General features: G+C 36.9%; 1 protein-coding gene across 17 annotated transcripts in view; it reads left to right on the top strand.

The window, feature by feature from the left end:
• Positions 1–16,037, top strand: part of nedd4l (NEDD4 like E3 ubiquitin protein ligase) — a 58,406-nt gene extending 42,369 nt beyond the window's left edge. For 13 of the 17 annotated variants that reach the window (XM_038274945.1, XM_038274944.1, XM_038274943.1 and 10 more), the window contains 17 exons: positions 426–623; positions 1,279–1,356; positions 2,887–2,901; positions 3,879–3,933; positions 4,715–4,773; positions 5,011–5,076; positions 5,713–5,942; positions 6,603–6,724; positions 8,721–8,791; positions 9,143–9,238; positions 9,333–9,406; positions 9,521–9,581; positions 9,743–9,802; positions 10,061–10,168; positions 11,303–11,399; positions 14,026–14,098; positions 14,193–16,037. In XM_038274945.1, the coding sequence (XP_038130873.1) occupies positions 426–623; positions 1,279–1,356; positions 2,887–2,901; positions 3,879–3,933; positions 4,715–4,773; positions 5,011–5,076; positions 5,713–5,942; positions 6,603–6,724; positions 8,721–8,791; positions 9,143–9,238; positions 9,333–9,406; positions 9,521–9,581; positions 9,743–9,802; positions 10,061–10,168; positions 11,303–11,399; positions 14,026–14,098; positions 14,193–14,295 (1,566 nt within the window). In that variant the 3' untranslated portion in view covers positions 14,296–16,037. The remainder of the gene's footprint in view (positions 1–425; positions 624–1,278; positions 1,357–2,886; positions 2,902–3,878; positions 3,934–4,714; positions 4,774–5,010; positions 5,077–5,712; positions 5,943–6,602; positions 6,725–8,720; positions 8,792–9,142; positions 9,239–9,332; positions 9,407–9,520; positions 9,582–9,742; positions 9,803–10,060; positions 10,169–11,302; positions 11,400–14,025; positions 14,099–14,192) is intronic. The other 4 variants (XM_038274950.1, XM_038274949.1, XM_038274936.1 and 1 more) reach the window with 1 other exon arrangement.
• The last annotated feature ends 326 nt before the right edge of the window (positions 16,038–16,363 follow it).

Genomic DNA, 16,363 nt, shown 5'->3' with positions numbered 1-16,363 from the left:
AGGAAATAACTATAGAGAGAGCAGAGCTAATTAAAAACAGCACACCTTTTGGCCCGACGCTGCTGTTAACGACTCCACTCACTGGGTGAAAATCATTTGTGGTCGCCGAGGGAACAGACCTGGAAAAAAAAAAAAAAGTTTAATAAAGTGTTTGAACGCATAGTGCTCATGGAGGAAGTAACGGAAAACACACCCTCAGAAATGTGTGTAATTACAGCTTTCAGGCGCATTAATTAATTCAGCTCTTCTTTTTTTGTTGGAAAAAAAAAGTGATTTCTAAAAGCAAATCTCAGACTCCTTTGTTTTGCTTCCTTACATAAATAATGCCCTGTGTTTCAAACTCTATCTTAATCTATTTTAGCATCTTTTTGTTCCCAGTCTCTGCTTTTATTGGTGAATAACTTGTTTTTCACCTTTTCTGCTAGGGGGCCAACAATATCCAGGTGCGGAGGGCTGTTAAAGACACCCTGTCCAATCCTCAGTCTCCTCAGCTATCGCCTTACAGCTCCCCAAAAACACAACACAAGACCCAGCAGAGCTTCCTGCCCCCTGGCTGGGAGATGAGGATAGCCCCAAATGGACGGCCTTTTTTCATCGACCACAACAGCAGAACCACCACCTGGGTGAGATAACACACTGCATCTACTGCTGATGTAATATCCAGAAATCTGGAACTTAGAAAGATCTAGGGCAGATTCTAGCTTTGTACATATTGACATCTAGTGGTTTAAAAGTGAACTGCAATATGACTGCTTCATTAGAACTAAGGTTTGCCTGACAGTTATCAGCAATCACTAGAATAATGGATAGCTTTGATAAAGAAATGGGCTGCCTAGTTATGCAGCGGGTAGCACTGTTGCCTTGCAGCATGAAGGTTGTGCAATTCCCAGCCTGGGGTCTTTCTACATGGAGTTTGCATGTTCTCCCAAAGCATGCATGGGTTCGCTACGGGTACTCCGGCCTCCCACAGTCCAAAATCATGACTATTAGGTTATTTGGCTTCTCTAAATCCCCCTTAGGTGTGAGTGTGTGTGTGAATGGTTGTTTGTCCTGTTTGTCTCTGTTGCCCTGCTATAGACTGGCAACCTGTCCAGGGTGTACCCTGCCTCCCGCCCATTGACAGCTGGAGATAGGCACCAGCACCCCTCGCAACCCCAGGAGGGATAAGAGTGAAAGTGGAAAAATGGATGAATGGATGGATGAAAAATAAACATTTATTTAAAAACTGGCAAATATATACTAATAATGTTTCCTCTTTATTGATCTGTTCTCTGCTAGGAGGACCCCAGGTTGAAATATCCAGTCCATATGAGGAGTAAGAACTCGATGGAACCTGGTGAACTTGGTCCTCTCCCTGTAAGTTTCTGTCAAATGTTAAAGAATCTCTCAATTATACACATAACTGCCTCACTTGCAGCTTCCTCTTTGTTTATTGGCACCCCTGGTGAAGAACAGCCTTCACATAAAATTCATCGTATATTTAAGAAGCATAATCTCACTAGAGCTGCAACTAAAGATTGTTTTTCAAATCGAGTAATCTGTCGATGATTTTTTCGATTAATTATCGGATAGCAAAAAAGTTCCTCAAAGAAGACTTTTACAAAATTAAAACGGGTGAAACTAAAACATTTCCACTTGAGATCTGGATAGAGCAGACTGACAGACGAAAAACTTTTATCTTAAATGCAAAATGTTTACATATTTTCTTTTACAATTTTGGTTTAATTGCTGCTCAAGCTGGCTTCCTGTCAGCTAAAGGAATATTTTAGAGTCTCTCTATCCCAGTTAATGATCAGTCAAAATTAGTTGACGATTATTTCAATAATCGATTATCACGATTTATCCGATTAATATTCTCAGCCTTAAATCTCCCAAAACGTCTCAGATATAAACATTATTTCTACCACCTCCACTCCTCATCCCTTCACATTAACATGCAACTCAGTTTTAGCACTTAGTTATTTTCCTGAGCATTTTTAAAGATCGGGCTATAAAGGGAAGCTGGTTAGTCTTATACGGTATAGTGGTCGCGGTGTGGGGCTGAGTGAGCAGCCTAGATGCGTTTCAATCTGAAATTTAGGGATTCAATTCCAGTATTATCCTTCATTTCAGTTGTTTTGCATGTTTTAGCTGGTGCCCAATTAGGTTTCAATAATTAAAGATGTTTTCTTTTTTTTTTTCAAGTACTGTATTTAGAGCAAAGAAACATTGAAATAATTATTAATCTTTAATTCTTTTTTTTTTTCAAATGGATCATGATTAGATGCTGTTTTTGTTTAGATGCTCCTGCTGCTATAAAGGTGTTTTATTTAGAATCTTATTACACATTTTTCCCCAGAGGTGCCAATAGTTCTGAAGGGTGCTTAAAAGAAAGATTATTAGATAATTATTAATAAAGCTTTGTTTTTCTTTTCTCGGGTTTTCCATTTTTAGACACCTTTGAATGTTTTTCTTTTGCTTTCCTGGTCCAAGTTTAAGCTGGCTTACAACAAAACACCTTATTTTGAAGGATTTCTGTGTGGTTGGAGTTAAATTATTGATTGGTGCTCTGCTTTCATCTACTAGTCTTCTTCGCTCTGCTAAAACTCATTAACAGATTTATGCATAAACATGCACTTAGAATCAGTAACCTGCGGTAGCAGTGTTGCCTAGAAACCCTGCTGTTTTAATGATGGTCAAGCTTAGCAATGTTCATTTGGGTTGATGGGCCAACATTTAGTTAGGGATACTGATGTTACTAAGTGAAAACTTTGTTTATCTCACAGGTTTGTGTGATGTGTGTGCATGTGTGTGTGTTCTTTCTCTTTCCTTTCTCTCTTTTTTCTTTCATTCTGATGGATCTAATGTTTGCTACTTCTTCTGCACCCGGCCATATCTGTTTGGCAGAACCTACCAGAGGAGGTTGGTTGGCGCCTCCCTTCCTCTGCCTGCCTACCGACCCTCCTGTCTGATAAATCGCCTGCAGACAGCCTTGCAGATATTCTTTATTTTTCCCTGGTTCTTTCTCTTTTTTTTCCTCTCTTGTGGTCAGCATGGATGGATTGTGCCTCTCCTATCCTTTCAGTATTTTTCCCACTTCGTCTTTCCGTCAGCACCATTACTACACCGCCACTACACCTTTTTTTTTTTTTTTTTTTAAACAATTGGTTTGTAGCTCCAAAAAATAGATGTTATAAGGGATTCTTTAGCCTGCTCCATGTTTGTTTTCCTGCATTGGCATCCAAGATGCAATTACACACGTCTGTAAAGCAAAATAAGCAAAGGTCTGGAAAAAATGTTGACAGAGAAGCTAACTGAAGGAAGAAAAGAAGTGAAAAAAGGCAAAAGCTTTCCAGAGCAGCAGAGGAAGGAAAAGGCTGTATGCAGCATGTGTTAATAGCTCCTGTATGCCCCCCTCACTCATCTAGCAGCAGCATTATTTTAAAACACACAACCATACATCCTGCAACAGCGACTCAGTTCCTTCCTCCTATCATTGCTTTGAATCTACTGTAACTGTTTGACTGCCTGATGGCTGGTGTGTGGCCTGGGACACCGTGCACCAAGTGCTTACTGCCTTAGTGGTGGCACGCTGGCTTGTACCAGTGGCGACGGTTTGAATTTCTGTTGTGGTCATCCCCCTGCGCCACCTTGCTGATGCGTTTAGACTCAAATAGGGCAGGGAATCCTTTTATTTCTCTTGCTGTGTCTGATTGAGCTTGCCTCACCTGCAGTGCTGTGATCTCAGTGTTTTAATCTTTTCATGATATGGCCAGCTCAATTTGAACAACAACCAAGAAGGAAAAATAAATGGATGGATAAAAAAAATGACTATTTGAGCTTTTGTTATGTTGTCTGATGTTTTCCTACCTCATGTTTCTTTTTCACTCCTCTTCCAGCCTGGATGGGAGGAAAGGGTTCACACAGATGGACGCACTTTCTACATTGACCACAGTAAGGTTACACCACTCTCTTCACTGCTTTATTGCGTATATTCACGCTGTATCTGAGGTACATTTTAAAAACATTAAAAACTTTGACAATAATACTTCTGTTTATCAGCAAGTTTTAGATTTATTTATTTTTTTGTGTGTGCAGCATTCACTTCCAATGCCTCCAATGCCTTTCACCCTATTAAATATAGGCCTCCCAGTTGTATTTCTTTCAGATGATCCCTAAATAGAACTCTGTTCCACCATTTTAAATATATAATTAATGTATTTCAATTATATAAGTAATATTTTCTCTTGATATGGGCTGGTAAGGAAGACAACTGGAATAAGATGATTTACGTAAAAAAAAAAAGAAAAAAAACTGTTATTGTTTTTTTTAAGGATATAATATTGATCTTATTTTAAGGGCAAAATATTAATTTCATTGGTACATTATTGGTGTTAAAAATTTTTTTATCTTCATTTTTTTTTTAAATCTTATTTTAGATCAGTTGTTGCTGGGTGAAAAGCTCAGAGATTTTTTTTTGAAGACATTAAACAACAAAAACAAAATACAACAAATACCAAAAGCTCTAATACTGCAGCTCCTCTTGAACACCAAATACCCAAAAAGAGACAAGGTGGTGACAACATCAGGATGTTGGATTGTTTTTTTCTTTTTAGTTGTTCAAGGGGTTTCAAAGCACCTGCAAGGCACATTAAAAGCATCTCTTAGAATGTATTTTTTTGTCAGTGCCTTGAGTCTTAAACAACACTAAAAATGTTCTGCCTATTTTACCCAGATACGAAGACCACGCAGTGGGAGGACCCTCGTTTACAGAGCCCAGCGATCACAGGGCCTGTGAGTAGCTTTGCATCTTCCTTATCTTGCTTATAGGTCACAACATTGTCAGGAAAAACTGCAAAGCAGTTTCATATGACGTGCACTTTTCTCAGCCTCATCAAAAATGAACCACTTTCTAACTGCAGTTGTTATTTAATATAAAAATACAATTGTCTTCAGAATAAAATCTTTTTAAATTATTATTTAATGTTTAGGCTGATGTCAAGCACAAACACCTGTTTGTTCTCTTTGCAGGCTGTTCCTTACTCTAGAGAGTTCAAGCAGAAATATGACTATTTCAGGAAGAAATTAAAGAAACCGGTAAGAAAAAATGATCTACATTGGGAACGAAACTCTGTGACTTCTCCTAGCGTAGGAAGCAGCTCTAATAGGAATGGATTGGCTTCCATTACTAAGGTTTAAAGATGGTATCAAGTTTAAAGAAATACACAGTTCATACAATGGAAACCTCTTTAAACAAGGAGCCAGAGGAACCATGCTGGCTGAGAGCCTGCTACTTTCCATTGCGTACAAGAAATACCCTTTTAATTATGGTTGGTCCATTTTATGTAAATAGCAAGAGATAATTGTTATAAATCACATTATTAAATGTAATAATCAGTGTTATTGTATGTATTGTAATGTTTTGTGGGGGAAACAAAAATTTCTGTTGCAGACCATCATATAATTTATTTTAAAAAATAGGAATTTTGTTTAGAACATTTTATAATTCTAAGCAGCTAGTGGTTTATTTGATTAAAAATATTAAAAGTATAGCTGTTTTTTTCTATATTGCCATTTTCTTATTCAGCACTCTTCACCTACTTCTTTATTGGCCTATTAGTATATTTTAGATAATTAGAACCCTTTTAAATTGATGCTTGTGTCAAAAATGTATTTATTTTTTTCTCTAAAGCATTTGTTTGTTGTACAAACATCTTCTCCCTTCTGTACTAGGCGGATATCCCTAACCGATTTGAGATGAAGCTACACAGGAACAACATCTTTGAAGAGTCCTACCGTCGGATCATGTCCCTGAAGAGGCCCGATGTTCTAAAAGCACGATTATGGATCGAGTTTGAATCGGAGAAAGGATTGGACTATGGTGGCGTAGCCAGGGAGTGGTTCTTCCTCCTGTCTAAGGAAATGTTCAATCCGTATTACGGCCTGTTCGAGTACTCTGCCACGTAAGCCTTTTCTTATTCTATAGAGGACACTCAAGTCCTTGTAACACCTCAGTACACAGAGTTTTGTCAAATTTAAATAGCAGCATGATGCGGTTGAAAATAACCTCTTATCCTTGTGTGTTGGAGACAAGGTGTACCAGTTTTCCCTGCTGTTCTCTTTTTTTCCCCCCGTGAGACCTGTAAAGGCTTCCTTCTACTGTGATTAACTTTTCCTCGTATTCAAAAAGCCATCCTGAGGCAATGTTTCCCACAAACATGATAATAAAAGTGCCATATGCTATGTTCTTTTCTGGGCACCATCATCATCATCATCATGCAATGACGCAACTCTGCCTTGTAAAATAACAAAGAGGCCGTAAAAACCAACTGTTCTTAGAAAACGAGTATAATAATTAAAGTTCAGACTTTTAATGAAAAAGCTTTTTAGTAGCTTATCAAATTGAAATTAATGTTTAAATTTGAACTTCATCTCAGGGTAGCAGTTTAAAAGCATTGATTGATGTTTTACTTTAATTTAATATTTTTTTATTGGATGAATCCAGGAATTTGTCTCCTTTTAAACAGTGAGAGTTTTATATAGAACATAGTCAGGGTTTAAAAAAAAAAGACGTATCTAAACATGTACTTGTTGCTTTGCACTTCTCTCCTGTCTTTATTCAGGGACAACTACACTCTCCAGATCAATCCAAACTCTGGCCTCTGCAACGAGGATCATCTTTCCTATTTCAAGTTCATCGGTCGTGTTGCAGGAATGGCCGTGTTTCATGGAAAACTGCTGGATGGTAAAATATTTCATTCTACAGTTTCTCTAGTACATAATGTCCCTCACCAAGACTTTATTTCAACTTCACAAAAGAAACTTATAAATAATGAGGAAATTGGCACCACTGAGTCCCAGTTTGATACCTTATTGTAATTAATATTGGGTCATATTAAATTGTTTTGAACTTTAAATAATAGCCTTGCCTGCCCGTGTTTTCATTCAGAGGAACCAGCGAAATGTTACTTTATCCCCTATTTCTTTTCTTCCTCTATGCTTTATAAAATCTTAGGCAGCCCTAATGTGACATTGTGAATAAATATCTTCTGATTTTCGTCATATTGCTCATAAGCCAGAGAGCCAGTACACCCTGAAACCAGCTTTTATAACCAGTTTAGATAAATTAAACCCAGCCTGATGCTTTCAAGTCCCTGTTTCTGTTAATTATATATATTTTTTGCATCCAGCAAATAACTCAATTAGAAGTTGTAATAACATCAGACCAATCCTAAATTAATTTTAATATAGATATTTAGTCTTAATGAAAAAAGCTCAATCTTTTGGTACACATATTCTTATTTTACTTTATATGCACTTAAAAACATTATTTTATTGGTATTACACTAACCCAAAAATGGCTTTGAGGACATTGGATTCTCTGTTATTCATGATTACCATTTATACTTTGTCTTGACTGTGGCTCCTGCAGACCAGGCATGGAATTCTGCTCCACCATAGCGTTTAAAATCTCCTGTTATGATCTTAAGAACAGTATGGTGTTGTGCTAAGCTAATCTTAGCATGTCAACTTGTTTTGTTTCTAACAAACATGCCAAAAGTATTTAGCCACCGATCTAAATCATTTGATTTAGATGTTCCAGTAATTTCCATGGTCAAAGTTAAACAGGCCTTTTCTACAAACATCTGTAAAAGAGATGGGTCGTGCTCAGGAGGTCAGTGAATTCCAATTATTTTTTTTCTCTACTAAATATTCTCTGAGCTATATTTTAGCTCAGTAGAAATAACAGCGATTGACAGCAACTCAGCCATAATATTGCAGGCCACATAAAATCATAGAGCTGCATCAGAGGATGCTGAATGATCTGTAAAGTGCACATCTGCAAACTCTAGAGGTGGAAAACTGTTCTCAGGATTGACCACTTTGGTCCATTTCGGGCAGATAATAAGATTATTGAAGGCAGTTGGGCTCCCCTGTCTCAGCTCCATTGAATCTGCTCTGAATATTTCAGTAAATTAAGAAAATGTAAGCTATTTCATTCTCCAAACATTGTTGGAAATGTTTGAATTTAACACCTTCCAGTTTCAGTGTCAAATATTAGTAAGCAATCTGGTGTGCAAGGACTTGACTGACCTGAACAGAGTCCTGACCTGAGCCTGAGACAAGGTCTCTGGAATTAGATAGAATTGAGAAATCATCAACTAAACTCACAAAGAAGCTTCTTGGAAGAATGGTCAGCAGCGCCCATAAACACCTATGATGGCAATCCTTCTAAGAGTTTAAGCTACAATAAGGGCATGGAAAAATGTTATGAAACTCTTTAGAATAGGAATCAGATGTTACTCAGGTTTATGATATGCAGAAGACTGATGCTTTAGGAAGTAAAGTGCATTTTAATGTTTGGACAAATAATGTGAAAAATTTAGAAACAAAAAATATCAAAAGGATTTAACAACCGATATCATAGCTTTTAATTCCGTCAACTTTTAATGAGTGGTGTTTCAGCCCCTTTCTATAAAATAATATGCATGGCCTGTATTACTGTTTTAGATGCTGTGCAGATGAAGATTTGATTAAAAAACTATTTAGAGTCCTGGGGGGTAAACTGGCGAACAGATTTAAGGAGGTGTTTTTTTTCTCAGGGACTGATTATCTCATGCTTTCATCATGCGTGTTAGTGCAGCATGAGAAACCTTTTGGCCCTGTGATCATAGTTGCTTTTGAGACTTTTTCTCCACACGTGCTGTTGTTAAGTATGGCATTGTCATTTTTCATTGCAGGCTTTTTCATCCGTCCTTTTTATAAGATGATGCTGGGGAAACAGATATCACTTAAAGACATGGAGTCTGTGGTAAGGCCCCCTTCCTTTATAGGAGCTAATTAAAAGAACAACATAACTACTACACTGTGATAAAGATTCATGCTAAATAAATACTTTTTTGTTTAATTAATGCTAGATTTAATTTCTTTAGCATACTGTTAAGGGTCATATCAGTTTAGTTAGATTAAGAACTGATATGATGGTTTCTATTCTCATCATTACTGCAAATCGGACACTTCCATCCATTTATTGCATTCAAGAAAAATATTTATTATTTCTTCTAAATGATTCTATATTTATCATAAAGCTTGGGGAAAATTTTCTCTGAGTCGATTAATAAAATTTGGTTTAAAACCGAACACATTTGTTGTATCTCTGCAGGACAGTGAGTACTATAACTCTCTAAAATGGATTCTGGAAAATGATCCCACCGAGCTTGACCTGAGGTTCTGTATCGACGAGGACAACTTTGGACAGGTGAGCCGACTTCAAAGCAGCATTTTTTAGCCTATATATTTGTAATTAACAAGGGTTGCTGCACATTTTTAAATGTTTCTGTGTTTTTCCTCAGACGTACCAGGTTGACCTGAAGCCCAGCGGATCAGACATGGTGGTCACCAATGAGAACAAGAAGGAATACATTGAGTGAGCACTCCCCTCATTCCCCTCACCTTGATTCTTTATTTATTTCAAAACATCAGCATGTAAGGTAATTTTTTGCAGCATTTCATTTTCTAACACATTTTTTCTTTCTACCAGCTTGGTCATCCAGTGGAGGTTTGTCAACCGGGTCCAGAAACAGATGAACGCCTTCTTGGAGGTATTTGTGTGCAGTGATTGTGAATCTCCACATGGGGGGAGTGTGGCTATAATGTTCTAGTTTTGAACATGATATAAACTGTAGCAGTATTTTTGCTTTTTTAGCTTATGGAGATATTTTTTTTATGTCTTATAAATATGTTTTTTTTTTTACTTTTTCAGGGATTCACTGAACTCATTCCAATAGATTTGATCAAGATCTTTGATGAAAATGAACTTGAGGTATGGAAACCTGCCTGCTTATCGGAAAATTATCCCATAGAATGGTCAGCTGTGACTGTAAAAAAGATAACAATGGAGGTTTTAATTTTTAATTTCACAATTTTCTTGCATGTTTAAATGTTTTATTTTTTTATTTAATGGAATAACACCCTAATCATTATCTCTGATTTATGGTCAAGCTTTAGCCTAACATACTTAGTGGAAATGTGTTTCTGCCTCTGAACTTATGTTTTTCTTCTTCCCCCTGCGCCTGTGAAGCTGCTCATGTGCGGCCTGGGCGATGTCGACGTTAATGACTGGAGGCAGCACACGGTTTACAAGAATGGCTACTGTCCCAACCATCCGGTTATACAGTGGTTCTGGAAGGTTTGTTGGTCAGCCACAAATGAACACAACATCTCATATCAAGACTGCAATAAGAAAAGGGAAAACAACACTATTTGAAATATGGGTGAAATGGCAATTAGATTAGATGACTGTCGTATTTGAAAGCATATGTAGGGTATCAGGCTAAAAGGCTCAAATTTATTTCCCACTGGTCAGAAGTAGATCAATGTCCTTTTTTATTCATTTATTTATTATTTTTTATTTAAATTGCATGATTTTCATTAGGTTCTCAAACCAAATCTTTTTCAAACCATTTCTTAAGTATATTTATTCATCATATTTCACAACTGTTGAAGTTTTTTTTTTTGCTTTTAAACATTATTTGCTCATAACAATTAATTATCTGTTTATTTCCATCCTTTAACATCAAAGGCTAGCCATTGTTTGCCCAGTTAGCCCTGACCTATTAAGTAAGGCCCTGGTTTTTGCCATAGGTATGCCGTTTACACAATTTACAGAAATTTTTTTTAATTTACTGTGACTTAGACCACAGCCATTTAACCTACTGAAATGATGGGTGCTGAACCCTACATATGAGCTCTAATCCTGCACTTAGGTGAATAAAAATGGCCTATTTTATTTTTTTCTCCCTCAGTATCAAAATCTTTTTTCTTAAATATCTTAGTGTACTTGCACTCAGTGGCCCTGCTTTGTTGCAATGGTTGACATCCTGGATGGCTATAGAAATGAAGCTGGTACCAGATATGTCCCCGTGCGTTCAGCCTGCAAGATCAAAGTCTGTGATAAAGAACACTGTTGTTTGCTCTGATGAAAGAGTCTCTAGTGTTGCATGCTCCACATATTATCTTAACTTGAGCGCTAACAGACTCACACACATCAAACACACTTCTGTTTGAATTTGCACTGTTGCGCTTTGGTTTTTCTGAGGACACTTTGACATCATGTGTATCCTAATCCTTGACTATCAAAACCAAATGAAGTTGACCCCTAAGCAACCTTAAATGTTCACTTTCACATAGAAACGATAAACCTAAACCTTAAGAAATCCTTTCTAGACTTTAATGAATTTATTTCATTGAGTATTTAATGCACTAATAATTTAATCAGAAAAATGTGAACGACTAAAGGAGTTTTTGTGTCTTTCTTTTTAAGGTTGTCCTGTTGATGGACGCTGAGAAGAGAATCCGACTCCTCCAGTTTGTGACGGGGACATCACGAGTGCCGATGAATGGCTTCGCTGAACTCTACGGTAATGTTTCCATCTCAGACCTTCCTTCTTGTTAGCATTCAGATCTCTGTGTTTACAGCAGGGATTCACCGACACCTGATTTCTTTAAACCTGTACAACTATTTACATTTCAGTACTTGGTGATACCAAATACCCATACAGGTTCTAAATAAAAGCTTAGTTATAATAAGGAGTTGTGATCATATTTTCTGAAATGCTTAGTAGGCAAAGACAGACTTTTACCTTCAGTCGAGTACAGCTGAGATGCAGTAGAGGGAGCTTTCTTCCACATCAGAGAAAAGCATCTTGACTACAGCAGCTAAGGTTGACTCAGGGTTTGGATTACATGATAAAACATAAAGTGGTATCAGGTTGTTTTTACAAGTATAAGTCCAAGTACTTGAGGGTATCAATATCATTGCCCTCCTAATCCACAGAAATATATTCCTGTTTGTAATTGCTCTCACTGCATAAACATGATTTACCACAGTATTAATTAAAGAAAGGATGAAACGATGTTACATTTTTATAAAATGTTGTTGTCGATGAATATTTGGTTTAACTTTAATGGTAAAAAAAATCACAGTTAACTCATTTTATTTCAACATTCAGCAGCTTTTTAGATTCATACACAACATAATAAATTTATATGAACGTAACATTTTGATCCCTGATTTAAAACGCAATGGCCCATGTTATAATAACTTTAAAGACAGCTGAAGGTTAAGTTATGAACTATAAGATGGTCCATGTTATTAAATGAATTGTATAACAAACTAAAATGACTACACATCTGAAAATGATCCACTAACTTTTTCAGTCTTTCGCCATGCTCTTTGGATTCCCTGCTGTTAGCTTAGCCAAGCACAGGAAAGAAATGTGTGTCCTCTAAGAGCAAAACTCATTAACAACACAATGACCGGCGCTTAAAATCGGGGGTCTTTATATTGACCGGCTGGTCGCAGATCACGTGAAAATGGTCCTATTTCTGAGCACTGTCCATTGAGTGGCACAAGTCTATTTAGAACTTTATATTTTTTCACATTGCTTTAACTGGCTATAAGATAGCTTTGAAGCTGAAAAATAATGCTTTTCAAGCAATTTACCAAAGGTTACAAATATTTTACATAGAATTAAACTGCGGTCCTTCTGTTCTTAAAAAACAAACAAAAAACAGCACAAGATAATTCCAGGATTTCTGTGTGGAAGAAAACTCTAAACTATACAAGTGAATTCAGAATAACAAAGAGAGTAAACAGCAACATGTGGGCAGCAAGCTGTCAGTCAGTGTTGATGATGGTGAAATGATGAGAGAAGCTTCTTTTGATTAGAGCTGCTTCTAATCGATGTTGTATTTGTTTCTGCACATGTTGAGAAAATCATAGGGACATTTAGCCTTTACATTCAGTTAGCATTTTTCTCTCCTAATGCAGACACTCAGTTAGTGGCTCTGCACCATCATCTCTCCTCACTTGGTTCAAGACATGCTTAACTAGCCCACATTTTGACTAATCAGCGTCATGTGTGCATATCACAGCTCTCTGCTGTAAAAAAACTCCCTGCAGCAGAGAGTGCGCTTAGGAAAACTCGCTTTTATTGATCGAATTGTTGTAATGCACTGCCTTATATTGCAAGTGGCAGAATGGCATTACCAATATGTTAAAAGTAATCAATTAGATCAGTGATTCCCAGTGTGAGGTTACCCCTAGTGGTCCGCGAGTGCATTGCAAGGGGTACATGAAAATATTTTATTTCTTAGGTGGTGAAATAAAATAAGGCTGGGATCTGTTCTGCTTTGTTAGGAGCTATTCGAAAAAATTAAACAAGCTTTTATCAACCAAAATGTAAGTTTTTCTTATATGTTTGAATTCACCTTCAGCTTCAAAACCAAGCAGAGGAACAGACTGATAGTGAAGAACAGCCTGGTATCAGATGTTTTTCCTACTGAGTTATCGTACCTCCGCAAAGCAGCTCAGTAATTAAGTCAGTTTGACTATAATTTTTGTTTAGTATTTTGTTTCCAATTCTTCAAGTTTAAATTTACTTATAAGGGAGTTACTTAGAGGAGCTCCAGTTTTATAAATAGAGGTTCATAATATGATTATGTTTTGTATACATTTCAATTCCTTACTTATTTTTAGGCAGCATATTTATATTGTTGTTTATTTTTTTTTGTTATATTGAAAGAACAATGATCAGAATTAAATGCTCAAATTAAAAGATTAGGTAAATAAGTTTTTACTTTACACTCATTTATAGTACGTTCCACTGCTGGACAATAAACAATACTTTTGAATGAGATGGGCACTCATGGTAAGACAAAATGCTCAGAGTTTTACACAAGTCCAAAAAGGTTGGGGGGAAATCTGAGTTAGATTACTTTTTCAATGAAAAACCAACGTAGTTACTAATGCAAAGCCATTTAATAAGACTATCAATGTTTTACTTAACATTTTCTTAAACTTAACAAAGTTTTGAAATAAAGTTCTATTTTTTTTAAGATCAAAAAAGCAGATGTCAACCAGAAGCAACTAATGTAAAACTCTGTTCATTTATCTCCACTTTAACTTGAGTTTCACGTCTAATGTGATGTATTTTGCTAGCTAAGCATCTCCATGCTATCGACGACTGTTTTCTTTGGTTTTAGGTTCTAATGGCCCTCAGCTGTTTACGATTGAGCAGTGGGGAACACCAGAGAAGTTGCCAAGAGCTCACACATGGTACTCCACCTCTCTGTTTGAAGAAGCATCCAGCTGCTATTTCATGTCCTGTTTCTCCAACTTTGCTTCTCCTTTTTTTTTTTTTTTTCCTCAGTTTTAACCGCTTGGATCTGCCCAGTTATGAATCCTTCGAGGACCTGAGAGAGAAACTCCTCATGGCGGTGGAGAACGCTCAAGGCTTCGAGGGAGTCGACTAAAGCACCCCCTACTGACTGAATCCAACAATACCAAGAAAAAAAGTCCATCGGAATCCACAGGGACGTGAAACCAGTTGCTGTAGCAGTTTTTGTGCGAGCATGTTGTATCGTAATGCCTGACTGTGAGCCGTCACCACTGCCTGGTGGATTTTAAAGACTGTACAGCAACTTGTCTAGCCAATATGCCCACGTTTTTCTGTCTTTTCAGTGCAGGGCGGTTCACTCCTTTAATGTGCTGGGGAGAGAAAAGGGAGCATTGCACTGCCTCAGTTCTGAAATGTCTGATCTGCAGACATAAGCAGCAAACAACCAGAGCTGGAAACCCCAAATCCACCATTTCTCTCCCTCATCCCCCATCCTGTGAAAATCTGCAGTGCTGGAAAATAACCGTGCATTTCAACAGCTTCACTATAGCAAAGAGTTCGAGCCCCTTTCAGTGGAGAGCTCCATGCATGGCCTTAATCTGGCTCCTACATGCACTATTACTCCTAAGAAGCTGCAACGGCACTAAGAGCTTAGATCTTATTCAAATCTTAAAGCAACACCAGGTAACCTTAGGAACTCTAGCCAATCATATTTCAGGAAATCAGACACACCCCTCCGTAGAGCCTTGTCTGGGTCATGTGATCAGATAGCGCTGCTGCAGCCTTTACAGAATAAAAATCTTTTTTTTTTTTTTCAAAAACTAAAACGATTAAAAAAGAGTTTAACCTTGTTATTATTTCCCTTTTCTTTAATATATAAATAACCTAGTGGTCATGCAACAAAATTTCTTTTTTATTAATCCTTTGTATAACTGACAGAATAACATGTTGTGTATTTGTACTGATGAAACAACGTTCTTTAATATTTCAACAGCCGCATACAACATGCCGGTTGAAGTTCAGATTCGGGGCGAGCAGAATCCATGTTTGTTACGCTGATAGCAAATGTTTAAAACAATGTTTTTACTGTAGTGCTTTAAAAGCAGCATGAAACTGTGCATTGTGTTTGCTTTTGACTGCATACTAACTTGGAAGTGGAATCGCCCTCGAGGTCATGAAGGGAAAAGTCAAATTGTGGCAAGTTTCTGTGATTATTGCTCCCCATGCCTGTTGCTGTTCATAATGCTGTAAAAAAAAAAAGTTTGTTTTAAGCTCTTTCACTAGATATAAATATATGTATGTATTACACTTAACAGAAGTATTACTGATCAACACTAAAATGAAGCCGTGAGTGAGTGAATGTTGGAGTGAAAAGCTGTGATTACCGCTGAATATAAAGCAGCATGTTTCTTACAAAGAAACACAAATATCGCTCTTTTGTTGTTTTTCTTCCCATCTCCCGTTTTTCTAACACAACTGAACCTAAAGGGCACTTTATAGATAACTCCGAGGTCATGTCGCCTGATATGTCTTTTCATTTACTTGAATGTGGTTCTTTCCTTTCAGAGCACTTACTGGTGCAATATAAATACTCTGTAAATCTGGGCTGCTGCTATGGTAGAAACAGAAGTGAAGATGACACTTCATATTCTAAAGTCCATATCTTGATTTAAGCTTTTTCTTGATATTTTCGTCTTGTATGTTTCTTAACCCCTTGATCTCTCAACTCTGATCCGTTTTTGTTCTTGTTTGTTTTTTAAATCGGGTTTTTCTTTTTTAATGGATAATGAGAAATATAATTTTTTTGTTAATGGTTCCACTACTTTCTGCAACTCTTTGTGGTTCATTTAACTTTAAAATAAAATGACACTTCTTACACGTCTGGTTTTGGTTAATTACGGCATCCTCTTCCACAAGAACAACAGGTGATTCATCCAGGAGCTCCAGAAAGTAACATTTGAAGAACCACAGGCCTCCTCTGCTTCAATTGACATGTTTTGTGAATTGGCGCTATATAAATAAACTGAATTTAATTGAGTTTAGGTCGCTGTTCACAATGGAAGAAATGAGGGGTTTGCAAAATAAAATCCTTGTTGACCAAAATCATCACAAAGAATAATCTTGAGTTTCTGAAAAAAAAAAATATATATATCACTAAGAGATCCCAGAGTATCAGGGTAAAAAATCTGTGTACTGAAGAGAAG

This window comes from Cyprinodon tularosa, unplaced genomic scaffold, assembly GCF_016077235.1.
Source record: "Cyprinodon tularosa strain WSP-4 unplaced genomic scaffold, ASM1607723v1 ctg94, whole genome shotgun sequence".
NCBI lineage: Eukaryota > Metazoa > Chordata > Actinopteri > Cyprinodontiformes > Cyprinodontidae > Cyprinodon > Cyprinodon tularosa.
The sequence above is the reverse complement of the archived record's forward strand: the minus strand, read 5'-3'. Positions and strand labels throughout refer to the sequence as shown.